General features: G+C 35.3%; 2 protein-coding genes across 3 annotated transcripts; one reads left to right on the top strand and one right to left on the bottom strand.

The window, feature by feature from the left end:
• Positions 1 to 2,577: 2,577 nt before the first annotated feature.
• On the top strand, positions 2,578 to 8,982 carry LOC104890366 (hypothetical protein). 2 transcript variants are annotated; one of them, XM_010675831.4, is made up of 9 exons: positions 2,578 to 2,738; positions 3,292 to 3,358; positions 3,852 to 3,877; positions 4,054 to 4,147; positions 4,245 to 4,273; positions 5,691 to 5,764; positions 5,859 to 5,944; positions 7,260 to 7,357; positions 8,591 to 8,982. In XM_010675831.4, exons 1-8 carry the CDS (start codon positions 2,631 to 2,633, stop codon positions 7,313 to 7,315), a joined length of 540 nt encoding a protein of 179 aa, XP_010674133.1. In that variant the 5' UTR covers positions 2,578 to 2,630; the 3' UTR covers positions 7,316 to 7,357; positions 8,591 to 8,982. The 2 variants fall into 2 exon arrangements, with proteins under 2 accessions (XP_010674133.1, XP_019104454.1); XM_019248909.3 differs by having other exon boundaries at positions 8,588 to 8,982.
• Positions 8,983 to 12,458: 3,476 nt separating this feature from the next.
• Positions 12,459 to 18,125, bottom strand: LOC104890367 (cell division control protein 48 homolog C). The gene is made up of 10 exons (XM_010675832.3): positions 17,102 to 18,125; positions 16,066 to 16,658; positions 15,576 to 15,728; positions 14,707 to 14,823; positions 14,239 to 14,343; positions 13,867 to 13,932; positions 13,714 to 13,778; positions 13,430 to 13,631; positions 12,826 to 12,972; positions 12,459 to 12,725 (listed from the first exon to the last, which is right to left on the bottom strand). Exons 1-10 carry the CDS (start codon positions 17,895 to 17,897, stop codon positions 12,678 to 12,680), a joined length of 2,292 nt encoding a protein of 763 aa, XP_010674134.2. The 5' UTR covers positions 17,898 to 18,125; the 3' UTR covers positions 12,459 to 12,677.
• Positions 18,126 to 20,903: the final 2,778 nt, after the last annotated feature.

Raw genomic sequence — 20,903 nt, 5'->3', positions numbered from 1 at the left:
TACTCGGGTTTGTAAGATATTAACTTCATATAGTGAATTCTACAGAGATATAGTGAACTTATATACAATATAGGCTATGTTTGATTCACCTGAAATTTTCTGATCTGAACTTATCTGATCTGATCTGATCTGATCTGAACTTATTTTTTCTGATCTGATCTGATCTGAACTTATTTTTTCTGATCTGATCTGATCTGAACTTTTTTTTTCTGATCTGATCTGATTTTGATCTGATCTGATCTGATTGACTGATCTGATCTGATCTGATCTGAACTGATTTGATTTACAAGATCTTATCTTTATATAAATAATATTATTACTATATATATTATTACTTTGTAAATCATTATTATGCAATACATTATAAGATCTTCTTTATAGTATTACTATTATTATCATTTTATTTCTATTACAACTTTTACACAACTTTTATTAATAATAATAATAATTATTATTATCATTATTATAAGAACAACAATAATAATTATAATCATAATTATTATTATTACTAAAAATAATTATATAACTCAAGTCATTATTTTATAAGAGCACTTATACAATGTTTCACACTTTCCCTTAAAAAAAAGTTTCACACTTGAGAAGTCGGCAAACTCAACTCTTTTTTTTCCATATAAAATAGAATAAGATATACAAACAACTATGACTTGAGCAAAAAATAAATAAATATCGTGCAACTTCAAATAGCTAGAGAGATTTGGAATTCGGTAGGAAGAGGTATACCGAATCTAAATTTATAATTTGTATCTCACACTTAGCTTATTTTGAAATGTAATCCGAACTTAGTAGTTTCGTTGTCATGAATTTGAGATATCATATTTTATATATTTCTTATTTTTGCGTCAATCTTATGTTCTTAACACGTGGCTTTTAATTTTCTATTATTAATAACAACAAAATAACTTAATATAATATAACAATGACATTTATAATGGTAACAACAAGATTAATAATAATTACCAATATTAATAATTAATAAGTACAACAACAACAACAATAATAATTCTTTTGAACAAATGTACTAGTAAATAATAATACTCCCTTTGTATTTTTTTTATCTTTCTCACTTAGAATCTTGACACTATTCACAATTAGAGATAATCTTTTAGATTTTTCTCAATATATAAGAAAAATATAGTCATGTGGGGTCTTGTTTGATTCGTCTCAATGAGTACTTTATTAATATTCAATTATTATAATTTTTATTAATATGTAGTGAAAGATATTTAATAATAATGAGTTTTTAAATATAAGCATGATATGATCTGAACTGATCTGATCTGATCTGATCTGTCTGATCTGATCTGATCTGATCTGATCTGATCTTGATCTAACTTATTTTTTCTGATCTGATCTGATCTGAACTTATTTTTTCTGATCTGATCTGATCTGATCTGATCTGATCTGATTAGATCTGAAATAAGCAAAAATAAGGTGAACTGAACATAGCCATAGTATAGTTTATTAACGAAAAACATAATGTGAATTATATGCAATATAATAGAGGAATTAATTAAAAATGTTTTAACATACGGGAAGATCTAAGTTGCGTAGTATATATCATGACACGTGTTCTAACTATGGAATGATTTAGTTTCTCCATGATATAATGAGTGTCTGAATGATATAGTGACTTTCTGCTTGATATAGTGTGTTTGAATGATATAGTGAGTTTCTGCATGATATAGTGTGTTTCTGAATGATATAGCGAGTTTATATATGATATAGTGTGTGTCTGAATGATATAGTGAGTTTCTGTATGATATAGCGTGTGTGTTTGAATGATATAGTAAGTGTGTCTGAATAATATAGTGAGTTTCCGCATATAGTGTGGGTCTGAATGATATAGTGGATTTCTGTATAATATAGTGGGTTTTCGCATAATATAGTGATTGTTCAGTAATGACTAGCCTTCATATGCACGCGATGCGTGCGTTAATGTCAAAATTTGTTATTCTATTAGATACTCCATTCGTACTTTATTTATGATTAAACTTGAATGTGAAAAATTCAACAGTTAGATGAATTTAGATATATTAATTCGCTAATGTAAAAAAATAAAAAGGTTGTGAGTGATTGTTAACATTAATTTTTTGTGAATGAATATTGAACATAAAAAACAAAATAATGAGTTGGTTTAACTGAATTAAAGAATATCAAAGGTAGTGAATGTTCAGACTTTCATGTGCACGTTATGTATGCCATCTTTTTTTATAAGGTATAAATATTTTGTCCATTTAATTTTTGATTGAAGTATTTGATGCATATACCATTTTAAACTTGTTTTAAATGGCAAGTTGGAATGAGAATTTTTAAATGATTTGTTTTTGCAATTTTTTTCTTTTCATTAAGGGTATTTTAGTCACTTCAAAAGAGGACATCACACCTCCTCTCTTGGCTTATATAATAGAGATATGTTGTTTTGCCTGGTGTACACTAATATTAATGTGAACCGGGTCCACACAAGTCAGTTTGTTAGATAGGGTACTGCGAGGAATATCTTTGAAACTTTCTTCGCTCAAGCTGACTATGATTGCATGGCAAAAATTGTAACAAACGAGTACACCTAAATAACTTGGTAGTTGGTACACGGCCAATGCAGTTATGCAGTAATGCAGGTGTACTGTGTACGACTAAATTACAGCCCCTCCCCTTCTCGCTCTTCACCCTGTTCTTTCGCGGCCTCTGCTGATTTCAAACAATTACAACGTTTTTACAAGGTAAACCCTACTTCAACTTAAATTTTATTTGCTGTAATTATGTTATGAACTAACTTTGCTCTTGAATTTGTTCCACTGTAATTACATCTCTAATTTCATGTTTCTATCTTTCAATTTCATGGTTGTTTAATCTCGAATTAGTTGATAAATTACATGTTTTCGTTCGATTTTTGGCACGAATTTTCGTCTAAATTCATGTTTCATCTTTCAATTTCATGTTCGTTTAATCTCTTGCTCGAACTAGTTGTTAAATTTCGTATTTTTGTTCGAATTTTAGGGTTTGTTTCGAATTTACGGGGTTTGTTTCGAATTTTACGGGGGCTGTTTCGAATTTTTGGGGTTTGTTTAATCTCATGTAATTCATGTTTGTTGGGTTTGTTTAATGCTCTGTTCGAATTTTTGTTTAATCTTCTGCTCGAAGTTTTGACTTCTGTTAAATCTTCTGCTCGAATATTTGTTCAAGGTTTATTGATAAATTTTGGCACGAGTTTTTGCTGATAAAATTTAGGGTTAAGTTGTTGAGGCTGAGGATTTGACACTGTTTGTGTTTCAGTTCGCTGTGGGGAGCCCTGCTATGGATGGCTGTGTGGTTGGCCCGGACTACAATGGATCCCGAACTGGTAATCCTCGAAAATGGCAAGCAAAATTAACTTCATCTATTTGGGATCGGATCAATTTGTTATGATAGATGAGTTAGATGTTTTAGGAAGAATGCTGTGTAAATGCATAAAATGTGGGGCTAATGGCACTGTCAAATGGTTTTGTAGTCTAATGCAGTAATGCCTCTGGTAGTGTTGCACAGACATATTAGGAGTTAGATCCTTTTGTCCCCCCTCCCTTCTGAAAATTGCAATGAGTGCTGTAAATTTAGATATATTGCAATTTGGACTGTTTTTTGCTCTACATATATCAGATTTTTTATGTTAATTTTGTTGAATCATTGGTGTATGTTGCTTCTGCTGAGAAGTGTTTCAAGTTGTGTTACATTTTTCTAGAATTCGGTTGAAGTCTTTTTACAATTAATGCAATCCTATGTTGCTCTGTGATTTTGATGTTCTTTCTGCTTTGTGATCCAAACTGTCAAATCTTATTCATCTTTGCTGTTATTGTCAGGTTCATGTTCTTCTGGTTTGGAAAAGGTATGTCCAAAATTTTGATTATTTTTTGGTACAGTTGAATCATTTTGCCAGGCATTGGTTTTTTTAAGCAGTGGGAACGTTCATTTTTTTTTTATCCCTAATAAGTGAACTAATAATCTTGTTAAGAAAGGTGTCTTTTTTTCCTTAATACAAGGCAGTGCATTTTGTTATTGCAGGAGCTCGATGATTTAGGAATTATGTCTGACGAAGATGAATTGTTTGGTTTTATAGATGATTATAGAATGCTTCTTTATAGGTTTGGTTGGAGATGTGAGTGCTTTTGTATCCTTAATTGTATGGATCATGGTTTAGGAAGCTATTTTATTATGTAGTTCATATTGACCTCTTTTCCTTGTATTGCGGGCAGGTAATTCTAATGATGCAAGTCAACCACAGGTCAGTATATGAGTCAATGTCTATCTTTTTCATTATTTGTTACATTGTCGTGCGATGGAGTAGATAGAAAAGAAGTTCTCATTTGATGTGTGTGTTGGTGCGTTCAAATGCATATTTTGGCTGTTTTCTTACATTACATTAAGGCCATTCCTTGTCTTCATTGAAACATTATTGCTACCATTTATTTTTGCAAGTTTGGATACGAGGCAATTGATAGAAAGGAAGGACAGAGAAAAAAGGGGAACAAATTCCCTTGTTTGGTTAAGGGTTTGAGAGGAGGAAGGGGAGGAAGAGTGAAGGATCATCCCCTCCAAAACCGCAGAGATTTGGAGGGATAATTGAGCTCCTCCTTTCTCCTTTCTTTCTTTTCCCTCCACTTCCTTTGTAATGATTTGTGCAAAAAAATTTTTCCGCAATAGAAAAAGGTTTATTCTTATTTTGGACACATGTGTTTATGCGTAAACACTTTTGTAATGTGTATCTGGATATTCTCTTTTGGTAATCAAGTTGTACAAAGTAGCTTTATTAGTGTATTTTAGTACTTTTCCCTAACATATACTCCCTTTGTCAAAACGTATATTTCTTTTACTTATTTCTCAAAACATATTAAAAAGAAATGTATCGATATTTTGGCACGGAGAAACTCAATTTCAAAGCTATACTTCAAGTTCATTGTTCTTTGTGTGGGGACAGTGGTGACTTTGTGTGCCACTTGATTTTGTATTGTGTTTATTTCTTTCTTGAATGATGTTCGTCGTGGTTGTCTTGGAATATATGGCTTTGTTTACTATTCTGTTACGCGTAGTTATCAATACATCCTTCATATTATTTTATCACCCTGCAATTAAATGCTATCTATACCTAAGTAAAACTATATTCATGGGAGATCTTGTTGCATTTGTCTCAAAAGATGACTTTTTATAATATTTACAATTATATGGGTCAAAATTGTGCCTTGGCTTGTGTGCAAAGTCAAATGGAACAAATTAAAATTAAAAGAGAGGGTATAGTTATGGAGCATCTGCCATTCTCAAGTATCATGTTGTGTTGTTGGGTTACTTGTGTTGGGGGTTATTTGTGTTGGACACAAGCAGGTGTTCAATTAGGCTATTTTTTGAATTTTTTTTTGTGGTTTATTTAGGCTCAGTTTAAAGTAACCAAATTACTGTACCAAGAGTATTAAGGATCTAAATATGGCTACTTAAGGTTAAATGAAGAGTCAAATATAGGCATGATCATGTGTGACTTCTGTTGCAAATAAGGATAAGAAATAGAATTTGATTGCTTAGAAGTGGGTTTCCTTAAATGAATTATCAAGGAGAGTAGTGCATATAGTACTACCTTTTTTGTAATCTCTTTTCTGGTGGGATATTACATATTTGATTTGTGCTTCTATTTTATGATTTTTCTCATGTAGATGCATCGAATATGGGTGGCCAAATCAGATTGTAAAAAGTCAGACTTTGTTCAGTTGCTGAAGAAGATTGGCTGGTACACCATCATGTTTGTTTTGTAAGTTCAATTTCTTCTTTCTATGTCTTTGCAAATTGTTGATGAGGCATGGTGTTTGCATGTTATGCAACAGTGAAAAACGTTTTGTGGCCCCCTCTGTCGAGTCAAGTGATGCCTTTTTTGCTAAGCTAACTGAGGATGAGGCTGCGAAGCTTCAAGGTATATTTTCTATCTTTTTTAGCCCATCATATAAAAGGTTCAAAGATGGGAAGTGGGGAAGTGGGGAAGTGGTGGTGCATGAAAGTGGATGGAACTTTGTTGCGGAAGTTTGATATACAAGTAGAAAAAAACTTTTCTAACCTGGGAAAAATGTAAACAATTATGAATTATATATGCATCTATTGTTTTTAAGTATTTTTATCTACTCCGTTCCACTAAATTCTTTTACACTTCCCTCATTTGTTTGTTCCTCTAAAATTTTTACACTTCCCTAATTTGTATGTTCCACTTTTTTTCCTATGTCCACATTTTATTCTTTTGGGCAGGTTTATTATTATTATTATTTTTAGTGGTGAGGCCAATCATGTGAGGGTAAATAAATTCCATAGACGAACCTCTAATTAACTTTTTCTTGTGACCCTACTTCCTATAATTTAATGTTCACCCCTTGGTGCCTTCCGAAATACTCCCTCCGTCCCATAATATAGTGCTTGTTTCTTTTTTCACGGTCTCCAAAACGTAACTTTGACCTTTAATATCTTCAATTCTTTATTAATAAAAAATATAAAAAGTTGATATTATGAAACTACACATTGAGACGAATCTAACAAGATCCTACATGAATATGTTTTTTATATATACAAATGAGAATATTCGGTCAAAGATTTTAAAGTTTGACCACCAAAAATGAAATAGGCACTATATTATGGGACGGAGGGAGTAGTAAAATGTACTCCCTCTGTCACGCATTAATTGCGACACTTGAATATTTTATCTCTGACAAATAGTACCGAATGTTGCAATTAATGCGTGACGGAGGGAGTAAAAGATTTAGGCTCCGTTTGGTTGGACGTAAAACATTTTCGATGTAAAATGATTTTTCATGTAAAACATTTTACAATGGAAAATTCAAATGCAAAGCTAATTTTCCTTTGTTTGGTTCAATGTAAAAAAAGTTATGGAAAAGAGAAAAATGGAAGGGGAAGGGAGAGGATGGATAAGAGGATAGTAAAATGTTGCTAAGGAAGAGGGAGGAAAATGAGTTTTCCCTTCTTTTTGAAAGGAAAATGATTTTCACCTAAAGTTTCCTTGATTGAATTCTAGTTTTACACCCCTTATCAAACCAAACAACGGAAAATGAAAGGAAAAGGAAAATTCATTTTCATGGAAAATATTTTGTACCCTATCAAACGTAGCCTTAGTGAAACCGAGGGAGATGTCTATTAGAGATGTATCCATTTCATAATTATTGGATAAAAACAATTCAGTGTTGTTGTGCTCGATCTCATTGTTACTTGGAACTTTGTGATTTCAGGTGTCGAGGGAATACTCGAGGTGTCATCATGTTCATGGATTATAGTATTTCATTAGAAGAGTTCCCTTGAGCTGGCTTGGAGTGGGGAATCTTTGCAGGTGCATACTTCATTGCTTATTCATAAGCTTTATATTTTGTTTATTACTTGGTAGTTAACATTTTTGGATGACATACATAAAGAGAATGGGTGGGAACGAAAAGGGAAGGGAAGGGAATGAAGGGGCAAAAATTATTAAAAGTAGACTTATCACTAAATGGATTAAACTAGTCAAGTAGTCATCGAAAGAAATTAACTTAGTCACTATCGGGCTAATTCTCTTTTTAATATTGGGCTTACCTTTGCCTAATTTTAATTTAAAAGTAGGCGGTCTCTTACAAGATAAACTCAGGCAATAAAAAAAGTTCTAATAAACATATTGTTTAGTACTATTGTTGACGTCAACAAAATTTATGGGGTAATCGGTCATTTACAAAAAAAAAAAAAAAAAATTAAATAAAGAAGAAGAAAGAACAACATTTTCGGCTATACTATTCTAAGCAGCATCATGAGTATTTCCTCGGGATTGTTTCCTACCTTAGTAGCATTTACTGCTCTCAAGTCTTATAAAATGTCTTTCATGTTTACTCGTTTTAGTTATTCTAAGCTTTAAAACTTTGTTTCTCACTGCATTACAATACTTTATTTAATCAGCATTTATCAGCTCATTAGTTTGATGGCATCGATGAGAGATTCATCTGGTGATGAAGGATTCTCCAGAAAGAACTGGCCAACTTAAGTTTACAAAGTACTAATGGCCTTTCATATATGTATATATATATGCGTGTGTGCTTGTGTATGTGCGTGCATATACAAATACTTTCTTTCTATGTGACACGCTTCTCACAAACAGCTCTCAAATAAAAAATGAGAAGTGTGTCACTTATAAACGAATATTCCTTTGTAAGCTGTTAATCAAATTTAAATAAGTGTACAAAGTTAGTTAGTGCTTGAAGTTAATATGGTCGAGTTTATTTTAATCATACTACACTTTTTTCATATACTTCCTCCGTTTTTTTTTTTTAACTTTCAATACTTTTTTTTTACTTGCAATACTTTTTTTTTCATCAACTCTAATGTAAAATTTGAGTAGAAGCGAAGTAGAGAGGAAAAAAAGAGAGACCCCATGTGATTGAAGAGAGATAGAGAGAAAGGAAAAGCAAAAGTAAAAAAGTGTTGCAAGTAATTAATTATTTTCCTTTTAGAAAAGTGTTGCAAGTAAAAAAACGGAGGAAGTATATGATTTGCTTGCACTTTAATTAAAATTGATGGGTCCTAAAAACTTTTGTAGCAGGTTTCCGTTCATGGACAAATTATGGCTGCATAACGATTCAACTGATCACAGCTCTCAACATGGAGAATCAAGCAGATGTAGCCGCTCGCAACATTATAAGCAAAATCAAGGACATATCTTCACTTTTTGATTTTATTTGCTGTACGAATGTTAAAAGAATAGAAGTTTCTAAAGCCCACCTTTTGGCCACAAAGGCCAGAAAGGAAGCGTAGATACTTGTTACTAGTTGTCAAAAAAAAAAAAAACTATTCTGCCCAGTTGGAGAATATGATTCGGAAAGCGGTATGCCAACACTTTCTGGATCTTTTTGTTGTTAAGATGACATTTTTTTTTCTCTTTTTAAATAGGTTTGCTATAATTTCTAATTCTGAAGTCAAGTATGTTTTTTTTTATCATGAAATTTGTACGTTTTAATATTTTTGATTTTGTTGTTACGTTGCATGCCAACATTTTATTTTATTATCAACTTCATTAGACAAGAGGAGTGAGATTTATTCCTGTATTTGTGTCCTTTCAAGGTATATCAAATCATATTCTTTGGTGAGGTGGAATGTGGATTATGTGTACTTATAATGATTGAATTAAGTGATAGATGTAATTTAGATTGGATCTGCATATGGTATTCTAGCTCTTAATTAACTAATTGGAAAGGAAAGGGAGAAGCTAAATCTCATTTTTGCTAGCTTAAAATAGTAAAATCATTAATACACTCTCCATTTTTATTTTTATTTTTTTGACAATGGAGGAAAGACAAAAGCAAAGGACTAAGGGATATCAAAATAATCGGTGGTGAATTGCGAACAAGTTCGGGCACAGAGTTGAGCCACATCATGGGCAGTCTGAACTTATTGGCGATTCACCTTTAAAACAAAACACCAGGGGAAAGTTATTGCGATCTCCTTGATTGCGTTGATAGTCCAAAAGATCGTTGATGGTATAGCCAATGAGGATTGTAATGCTGTAATTAAGTTGGAGCAATCCGTTAAGAAGGTAGTGTAATGAAGTGCTGAGGTAGCGAGACCATATCGACCACCACCGGTAGCAACTAACTGTAAAGGAAAAGCGGCCCTATGTAGGGTCCAGGCGCCACCCATTACACCCGTATCTTTCTTCCAGGCAGCATCAAAGGCGATCAAATAATGTGGAGTGGAGGTTTGAGTTGCACCTAGATGGACCCCAAGAAACCCCGAGGGTGACCGGAGAGAATGTTCCGGCGGGTGAAGGAACCTTAGGTTATTGAAACAAGGCAAGGTGGCCAGTTGGGCATCCAATTCCGTGAGATCCCTAATTTGATGCACAATGCGCCGAACATCAGGATCAATATAAGGGAAATGTGCTCATTCTATGCAACCAGATGCTCCAAAGAGTCCAAATGAACTTCTTTAGGTTCGGACTATGACGTCCATCCTCGCTATGGAGAAGCAGGATTTGTGTAGCCACCCAATCCGAGCAAGAGAGAGGGTTGCTTTGTGAGTTGTGAAGAGGTAAAGGGCAAAGTTGCCAAGCATGTAAAGTGAGTGGGCATTCTTTGAAGAGGTGCTGTAATGTTTCAGTTTCTTGAGTGCAAAGGTCACAAGTAGGGGGAACAGGAACCTTTCGTTTAACCAGTTGGTCTCTAGTAGGAAGCTTATTCAAAAGGATCCGCCAGATGAAATATTTCCATTTTGGGATCAAGGGAAGATGCCAGAGAATCCTAAATACTCTCTGGTTCGTGTCACTTAGGGTAGTCAAGTTTGGTGAAAGGGAAGAATATAAACTTTTCTTTTCAAGAAATACATAATATTCCTAGTATGAGTTTGATGAGAACGAACTCTTACTAGCTAACAATATATTGTCAAAATCAAATTTTAGCTTATATATATAACTTAATCTAGTAGGTGGTCACTTTTACCAACTTTTTGTTTAGTGGCTATGGAAGATATTGGTCGGTTATGTTTGACAATATTAGTTGAAAAGGAGGTGAAATTAATAAGTTAGCTAAATTAATAAGGTTGTTAAACTGATAAGATATTTTAATTGTTTGGCAAAATTAGTTGTTTAAGTTGATAAATTATTTTGGAAAAATATTAGTCAACATCGATCATTTTAACAACCTAAGATTTTATTTTAGATGTTATTCAAATATTACTAATTATTTTAACACTTGCATATATTCTAACACCTTATCATTTAAGGGATCTAAAATACTTCCCCAAACATATCCATTCTATTAAAATAAAGACATTAGTCAACCTCCATAGGTAATAGTAATATTCATTTTGTTCATAATCAAATAATTTAGACAATCTTTATTTGTGTTAACTTCACAATTTTCCTAGAATCTTCTATATTTTTGCTCACTGCTGCATTTCAATGATTTGGACTATTTCAGGGGAGAGGTAAATATGGGCAAAAATAATGAGCCCTGTACAATTTCTTTAATTGGGCCCTTCATTTGAAGTTCAAAAAAGATAGAAGTATAAGATTCGTATTTACAGCCGGCTAATGATGACTATCTTCAAAAGTTTAAACAACAAAACTTTGATGAATTTTATGTTCTCGTTATTCCTTACCTTACACTTTTACTATTGATCCAAATGTTTTCTTTTGTCTAATCTTCCAACAATTAAAAATAAATTTATTTTTAAGACCCTTATATTTTGGAAGCCTTATTCTATCGCCATAATTGCATGAGTAAAGAACCACCATGCTATCTACAAACATGTTATGAAAAGGGGAAAAGGAGAATTTTGTAATTATCCTTGTAGTCAGCGGCAGCCATATTCGGTTTCTTGTTCATCATACTATCATAGTATATAGTCATGTGTCTTGGTCCTTGGAATATACTACGACTTCAATCTATTTTGTCTTCATCTGATGTGTTATGTAATAAATGCTTGCTAAGCCAATACTCCCTCCGTCTTTTTTTATTTGCTACAAGCACTTTTTCACAAAGACCAAGGAAAAGGGTGGGGACCACTGTGTAGTTTCTTTGATTGAAGATCTGGTGATTTTCTTGAAGGCGCACCACAAGACCAACAAAACGAACCAAAATCCAAGGGTTTTTTTGCAACCCTAGAATTTTTAGCCTCCGCATCTAACTCGTCCATCAAATCAAAGAGCCGTTTCTTTGATTTCGGAGTTAACTCATCCATGAAATACCCAAAAATAACTAAGAAACAGGGGACTCATTTTCTGAAATCACTCAAAAATGACAAAATCTAGGTTTATAATGATCGCAGAAAAGAGTAGATTATTAATCTACTGTTTTTTTCAACAATTTTGGAGTAAAAAACCCTAGATCTGAGGGTTTGAAGAAGAAGAAGAGAGAGGAAAGTGAGAGTCAGAAGGAGAGAGAGAGTCAGAAGGAGAGAGAAGAAAGTGACGGAAGAAATGAGATTAGGGTTTTGGAGGGAGTAGTTATAGGGGGTTGGGTAGGGTTAAATGGAGGGAGTGGGGTAATAAATAGAGTTAGGTGGGTTGGGTGGGTTTAGGGTATTTGTTTAAATGGGCTAATTTTTTGGGCTGAAGTTTAGGATGTTTGTTTTATTAGCATTTGTAGTAAGGTTGGCAAATGTAGCAAATAATAAGGGACACACCTAAATGGCAAAATGTAGCAAATAAAAAAAGACGGAGGGAGTATATATATTGATATATGATTGTGGATTACGTGCTGTCATTTTTAAACCCTCAAGTTATTAAGTGCTGAATTTGGTAGGTCATAGAGGAAGTAGAGCATGCAATTCAACGCTCTTCCCTCTCCAACTCAAGGTCAGTTATTTCTGCTTCTTCTTATGTCAACTTTAGTTTCATTTGACAAAGTCACCTACACCTATATTTAGATCAACTACTATAATCTCCTTGACTCCTTGTGAACACTGAAACAATAGAAACATAATAATGGAATCTAAAGCAGAACAAGTGTTAAACTACTTGAGTTGAGCTTCAGCCCCAAGCATTAGTAGTGGTTCAGTTGTACTACAGGAGCCAGTCAGCCAGTAAAAAGAGAATAAGTCAGCTTGAACTATAGACCTTGCAGGAGCCAACATGCATCCATGTTTCGAACATCCATCTTAGCAATAGCATCACCGATGTCATGGATAATAAATTATTTCCTTCCAAAACCCTTGGATATCTCATCATAGTGCCGCTTTTGCTGCTCCTCGAAATTAAGAAAAATTAAAATTAGAGATAATCAGACATGACCTTCTATCAACGTCTTTCTTCAAAATATATTTAGGAAACGGATGGAGTACCTCTTCAGACACAGACGGAGAAACTATACTCCTTGCTAGCTCAAAATGGGGACGCTTAATAGTATATTTTGTGGCAGCAAAAACACTACGATCCGCTTCAAAACAAGGCCGTATCTCATCCTTTAGAGCCAGAGCAGCTTTTTCCATCTGTCAACCATAGAAACTATGCTCACTTTGTATGCCTTTTCATCATGAATACACTCACGGCCCGTTTGGTAAACGTTAATAAATTGCGGTAATGGGAATGAATTTTAAGTGTAATTTTATTAGGAAATCATCCTTAAAATCTCCATGGGGAGACATTTTTTCTCCATGAGCAAGCAATCTCACTCCTAAACTTGTGTTTTTGTCTCCAAGGGGAAGCCATTTTCATTACCACTCATTACCACCTTACAAGGTGGTATTGGATGGGAATGAAAATTCAAGAAGGAAAGTGGACACTTTAGGATAAATTAGCATTACCATGTGAATGGACAATGATATTTTTCACAAATTTATACACAAATTCATTCCCATTACCACCATTTATGACCAACTACCAAACGGACCGTCAATGAAATTAAGTTGACAAAAAACAACTACATAGGAACTCGCATAGACTAACCAGATCGGCAAGGTCTGCACCACTCAGATTTTCACAAATCTCACTCTTCCCCAGTTCAAGTAAATTCACACTCGCATCTACTGGTTTTTTCCTGGCCAGAGTTTTTAGTATTAGGCCACGTTCATCTGGTTTTGGTAGAGGGACATACAATGGTTTTCCAAATCTCCCGGGCCTCAAAAGTGCACGATCCACCACCTCAGGCCTAGCACAAAGACATAATATATATGATGTTAAATTCAACCAATCTATATGGATCAATCTTCTGATAGCAAATTATATTATACCGATTTGTAGCACCAATTACATAAACACCCCGACGATGTTCACCACCATCTAGCTCAATCAAAAGCTGTAGTAAATTTCAAAGCTTATCAGAAGTTATAAATCCAAACAACAATAATATATTCAGACTCTTCAATCATAATTAAAATCACAACCTGGTTTAGAAGTCGTTCAGCAACCTGTCCCCCTTCTGTTCCACGCTCCCTTGTCAAAGCGTCAACCTAACAGATAAGTAAAGTTCAGGTTAAAAGAACATCAATAGCCCAGAAAGAATATCACACTAAATGAATATAAGCACTTGACATGTGAGACTTATATGATGCCCCTCTACAACTGAATATATTTACAGTGAAACAAATCTAATTAGAAATGTTACCACCTTCACCCTCATTAATTTCCAACAGCACCATATGATTTAGTAATAAAAAAATTATTTACCTAAACACTAATGATAACACTTCCAATCAAATTCTTTCACATAAAACATTGACCAAATAGAAAAAAGTCGAGCACCAAAAGATATATACCTCATCAAAGAAGAGTATGCATGGAGAACAACTTCTTGCACGATGAAATAACATCCTTACATTGAATTCACTCTCACCAACATATTTGTTTAAAAGTTCAGGGCCCTGAGTAAAAAAAAAAAAAAAAAACAGAAATAATTAGTGGACTTATGAGAGCAGAGAAAGCACATATGAAGGGTCTACTTGAAGCATTGCTTTTTTTTTTTTTGTTGGGTTCGAGAGGGGGGTGGGGGTTGTTTGAAACGAGTGTTGACAGTTGGGGAGGGGGGTGGGGGTTGTTTAAAACGGAAAAAACTTTATCTACCAAGTGGGTCAACAACCCACTACTAATAGAAATAAATAAATAGTGGGGTCCAACTCATCAGTTTTTTAATGCTCTATTTCTAGTGGGTTAACTACCCACCGGGTAGATGTAGTATTGCCCGTTTAAAACGGTTGTTGACAAATAAATAAGGCCAATGGGAAAACCTTGATGTGTATAAAATTTGCTCCAGCCTCATGAGCAACAGCCTTGGCAATCAAAGTCTTGCCACAGCCAGGAGGGCCAAAAAGCAAGTAGCCTGTCGCCGATGTCACTCCAACTTTCTACAAAAATACAACATAGCAACATTAAAAGATGAGAGATTACCTCGTTCGGGTGGAAAAAATTCTAAAAGTAAAACCACGTGAGAGAACTTTGATCACCACATATAGTGAAAACAAGAACATGAAGGCAGAAATGATGTCAAGATTAGCAGAAGATCCAAAGAAAACCTCAATTAATAAGCATGAAGAATTTTCAGTAAACTCGATCGACTACCTTTCATATAGGAAACAAAAAATTTGAATTTCAACAAACAGGAGCATCAACTCTAGGTTTGCCAATATTAGCGAAAGTCATGCACTAACAGCTAGATAACCACAAATAATTTAGAGATCAAATATGCCAAGTAACACAGTCCTTCAAAGGCTTCCAAGCTAAGTATTGGATATACAAGTATTCCTACATCCACCAGTCATCTATGATCTATGCATGAGACATAGTACATCTTTTAATTTTTGTTATCCTTAGCTGAATCCTATATACATAGATATAAGTGACCTTTTTATGTAACAAAAAAAGGCAATCCTCTCTTTCTCACTTGAAAGAGATCTGCTAGAAATTTAGGAGTCACTTGACAACAGAGCGAGGAAGGTAGTAGTTTAACGAAACAAAAACATGGTCAAATTCTTAAGTGCAGGGTAATGAGAAACGAATGAGGCAAATACTTCAAATCAATAAGAAGCGACCCTCAAAAGACCCCATGTAGTGAGCCGAAGCCAATTGCAAAACAAATATGTTAGGGATATAAGATTACCTCATAAAGTTGAGGGCATTTTATACGATCAACAATATGACGTTCAAAATCCTTTCTCATCTCGTTCAGCCCTCCAACATCTTCCCATGTCTCAGTTGGGATCTCAGTGAAGCCTTCTCTTCGTAAAGAGGGTTGCACTGTTTTAGTTGCCTCCTGTTGAAGACGCATAGTGCAAGTAAATACTGTATTATTTTCACAACAATCTTGCCAACAAAAAAAGGAAAGAAAAATGCAAGAATTACTGATATCACATAGGAGAAAGCTGGCATAGATGGTGAAAGCACAGCTACAAATAGAACGAGAAACTATACTAAAGAACCATCAGGCTATCTTATATACAAGTTAATAAGTTGAGAGATAATGGCTATCAAGAATTCTGTACAAGTATACGTCTAGATAAGTTCAGGTCTACTAGGTTCAAAAAACTTCAATTCGCAAATGCGAACACTAGAACACGGAAGCCTAGCCTCTGCATTGGAATTCATATTACCTCAAAATCCACAGTTGAAATTCTTAGTTTTTCCATATCTTCATGCGATTCAAACCGCTGATCCTCCAAGTGATTACAAAGCCCCAACTTTCTTTGATCAATGAACCTATTCATGGCAATAATCCCGGCCTTGTTAACCAAATATGCTAAATCGGCACCAACAAAACCTGGAGTTTCCCTGGCTATTTTTGTCACATCAACTTCACTTTCAAGCTTTGTATTCTTCGTCAATAAGGAGAGTATCTCAGCCCTCGCATCTTCATGGGGAACATCTAGTAAAATCTCCTTATCAAATCTCCCAGGCCTCCTCAATGCAGGGTCAAGAGCATCTGGTCTGTTGGTAGCTCCGACAACAAGAACATAGCAGCCTAATCTCTCAACAGGTTCAGAATTAGCAGCTCCCCTATTACACTTTACAAGCCTACGGGATTTATCCATGCATGTCAATAATTGAGTTACAATCCGTCGCTCCATCCCACTATGTGTGCTTTCTCGTTTAGAACCAATTGCGTCAAACTCATCAATGAAAACAATTGAGGGAGCATTTTTGTATGCTTTCGAGAAGAGCTCCCGAATCTTCTCCTCCGATGCACCTAAATGTTCAAATTGAATAACATGTCCATCTCAATAAACACCAAAGACACACACAGACACACATGCTCCGTTTGATAGGACGTAAAACGTTTTCTTGGAAAACTGTTTTCCTCTATTTTCAGTTTTATATTGTTTCGTTGGCGAAAGAGTGTAAGAACCATTTTTCCTTGGGGTAAAATTACTCTCCCAATGATGGAAAACCATTTTTCTTTCAAAATGAAGGGAAAACTATTTTCCTTATCTCTCTTGTACACTCCTCTCACTACCTCCTTACTTTCCTTTCATTTCATCATTTTTCTTACATCGTACCAAACAACGAAAAACTAATTTTAGAATTGTGTTTTTCATTGTAAATTGTTTTCCATGAAAATCATTTTACACTCAAAATGTTTTACGCCGCCACAGAGATACAAACAAAATAAGCTCAAAAATGAGATGATACCTGAGACACCAGACACAAGTTCGGAGGCAGAAATCTGAAAAAGAGGCAAGCCAGACTCATACGCAATGGCTTGAGCTAAGCGAGTCTTTCCACAACCGGGAGGACCATGAAGCAAAATGCCGGAAACAGGCTTCACGTTAAGCCATTGCAGTAGCTTGGGGTTTCGTAAAGGCAAAATCACTTCCCTCTCCAATTCTTGTAGCTCTTTCTTAATCCCTCCAAAATCACTAAACTTAGGAGGAGGCTCATCACTATAACTATCACCATCGCTATCATTATCATTAGTACTATTACTACTTATAGTAAGACCCCTCTGGAACCCTAATTCCGGTTCCGTCGAATTCGCATCGCTTTTCTCCTTCTTTAACACCTTGATATCCAAATTCATCTCTTTCGATTTTGATTCATGTATTTTATCTCTGTAATATCCAGCCCTAAGCATAGATTTCATCATATCAAACTGCGGCTCGGACTCGGGCTCGGGCTCATCGTCACCATCACTACCACTGACGGACGATATTTCAGAAGCCGAAGCATCGGCGACACGCTTTCGCTTCTTCTTTGGCGGCTTCGGAACACATACGTCAGTGTCATGAAGGTGTTGGTGTTTGAGGATTTGTGTAATTTTGAGGACGAAGGGGGTGCGTTTGAATTTCTTGTAATCGACGTAAGCATTGTAGAGATGGTTGGCAATGTCCTCGGGATAGAGATGGCCGACGTTACAGCTTGCGATTCGGGCGTTAACTACTGCCGGTGAAAGCGTCGAAGATGGATATCTTCCTCTTCTTCTGCCCATTATTCTGTAGACGTACAGTTTTAGGGTTCCAAGTTCATCAGATGTATAATGTATCACCTTGCCGGATCTTCGACAGTCGCCAGCAAACAGCAACGTGGGGCTTGACTGTGATAATTGCGGGTTTTAGAATTTAGGTTGAAAAAATTACAGTAGCAATCGGGCAACGTGGGGTTTGAATGTGAGAAGTTGGGGCCTTGGGGGTTAGAAACTTAGAATTTAGAGAGAAAGGTAATTGGGCTAAGTTACAGCCACGTGATATAGGAATAAAGGAAGAGTATTAGTTGTGTGGGGTCCAATGAGATGACAAAATAAGAATTGTCAGAGAGTAGGAGTGATTTGTGGCTTTAATATTTCAAGTGCTACTTTTTTTTTTACAAGAAGGTAAATAATTTCATTGATAAGGGATAGCCAAACGGCACTTACAATCAATTCCTAAAAAATCGAAAATTCCAACATAGGCATATAATACCTTAGAATTAGATACATCGCAGATTTGATAAAAAATAGTCTTAATAAAAAACATCATTTGAAGCATTACAATCTGTGAGTTCGCCCTGATTCGGCTTAACTTCCGCTGATGCATAGTCGTTTGGGTGAAAATACTTCTGTGGTCTTCTAGATTCTTCCAGAGAATAGTGATTGTTAGATCTTCCTTCTTCATTAGACGAACAAAAAAAGAAATGGAACATCCTAGAATAAATATCATCTTAATGATGGGATATATTTATTGGAAGCAATTAAAAAGGTTTTTGGGGCTTACCACCGGTACGAACATCAGTGGAAGCCCCTACAAAGATTCACAATTGAGACCAAGAAGAAAAGGGATGAAAAAACAAAGAGAAAGAAGAAAGAATGAAGGAAAAACCTGGCGACGGAGGCTAGGAAAAAACCCTCCCAAGGAGAAACCCTAGAGAGAAAAAACCCTCCCAAGGAGAAATCCTAGAGGGAACAACATAAACTACCTAAGTTTTACTAACTATTAATCACTATTTCAAGTGCTACTGAATCTGATTAAGTAGTGAATTACGGGTAGAATTTAAAACCGGGTACCCACTGGGTACCGGGTCCAAAAAATGCTACCCGGAACCGGGTCCTGAAACTCGGACCCGGAACTGGTGAAACTGGGTTCTGGTCCATACCCGCTGGGTCCAAGCCGGTTCCAAATCCAGTACTGGGTACTCAGTTTTTTTACTCACCCCTTATATCTGTATTCTAACTATTTACTTTAATTAAAAAATATATAATATAAAAATAAATAAGAAATTACCTAATTAATTTAAAAAATAAAAAAAGACATTACAAAAAGAATACCATATATCAACAATTTAAATATTCTTAATTTATTAGATATAATTAACAATTAATTTAATTTTCTACGTCTCCTAAAAAAACAATTTTCTACGTATTTTCGCCCGCATTGCGTGCATATAGATAGTTACTCGTATATCATGTTCGGGGCCGAGTTCGCTTTGAACTATAAATCTATGCCCAAACTCAGTTCGAATCTTATATTTTGTGCTCAAGTTCGAGCTCGATTTGATAAACAAACAATCCGAACTTTTAGTCGAGCCTAGTTCATAATTTCAACAATTCATAATAATTTACCAATTTATAGCTAACTTCACAATTGCCTTAGAATCTTCTAGATTTTTTTGCTCACTGTAGCTTTTTCAATGATTTGGGCTATTTCAGGGGCGAGGTAAATATGGCAAAAATAATGGGCCTTGTACAATTTTATTAATTGGGCCTTTCATTTGCAGTTCAAAAAAGATAGAAGTATAAAATTCGTATTTACAGTCGGCTAATGAAGACTATCTCCAAAAGTTTAAACAACAAAACTTTGATGAATTTTATGTTCTCGCTCGTTATTCCTTGCCTTACCATTTTACTACTGATCCAAATGTTTTCTTTTATCTAATCTTCCAATAATACCCCAACTTTTTTTCAAAATTTACCAAATACCCCTAACTTTTAAAAAAAATCACCAGATATCCCATTTTTTTTTTCAAATGACAAATAATGCCCTTAATGACTAACGACAGTTAACTTTGCTAGTCATTGGTGTTAATTAACCCTAATTAACCCTAAAAAATCCTAAAAAACTCTACTTAACCTAAAAATCCTAAAAACCTAACTAACCTAACCCCCTCTCTCTTTCTCTCCCCTAACCCACCACCCCCCCCAACAACCCCAGCCCCACCACCCAGCCCCCCTCCCCTTCCCCGCTAGTCGCACCGCCCCCCTCCCCGCCAGTCGCACCGCCCCTACCCTTCCCTTCATCGCCAGTCGCGCCGCCCCTACCCTCCCCTTCCCCTGCAGTCATAATTGCATGGGTCAAGAACCACCCAACTATCTACTAGAGCTGATCATTTTAGCCTGGCCCGACCCGTTTTTGTCAGAATTTTTCGGCCCGCGATTGGGCCCGACCCAGCCTGAACTTTTTTTTGGCTTTGAGCGGGCTTTGGGTAAGCCAAAAACGACTATTTTTTGGCCCGCAAAAGCCCGCTAATTTAGGCCCAAAATAGCCGGCTTTGGGCACAAAAACTCGGCCCGGATTTAGGCCCGGCCCGACCAATGGGCAATTTTTTTTGCCGTGGCCCGGCCCATGATCACCTCTACTATCTACAAAACATGTTATGGAGAAGGGAAAAAGGTTAATTTTGTAATTGTACAAGTATTAAGAATAATTGTTTGAACCTGATGTGGTTAATTAACCATGGCATTCAATATATATAGCCAATATAGGTTTGCAATACAAGCCTATGACTAGTTAAATACTATCCTATCCTTTTACATACAATGTTATCTAAGACACCCCCTCAATCTTGATGGGGTAAAATAACGGATAGATTGGTGCGATGTCTAGTAAACAAGTCATTAGAGAGATCCTTAGTAAAAATGTGTGCAACCTGAGACTGAGTAGAAATATGTCGAACTATAAGACCTCCCTTGATAATCATTTCTCGAACAAAGTCATAATCGACATTAATATGTTTACTACGATCA

The sequence above is a fragment of the Beta vulgaris genome, chromosome 4 (genome assembly GCF_026745355.1).
Source record: "Beta vulgaris subsp. vulgaris cultivar EL10 chromosome 4, EL10.2, whole genome shotgun sequence".
NCBI classification, from domain to species: domain Eukaryota; kingdom Viridiplantae; phylum Streptophyta; class Magnoliopsida; order Caryophyllales; family Amaranthaceae; genus Beta; species Beta vulgaris.
This window is presented reverse-complemented; position numbering and strand designations above follow the sequence as displayed.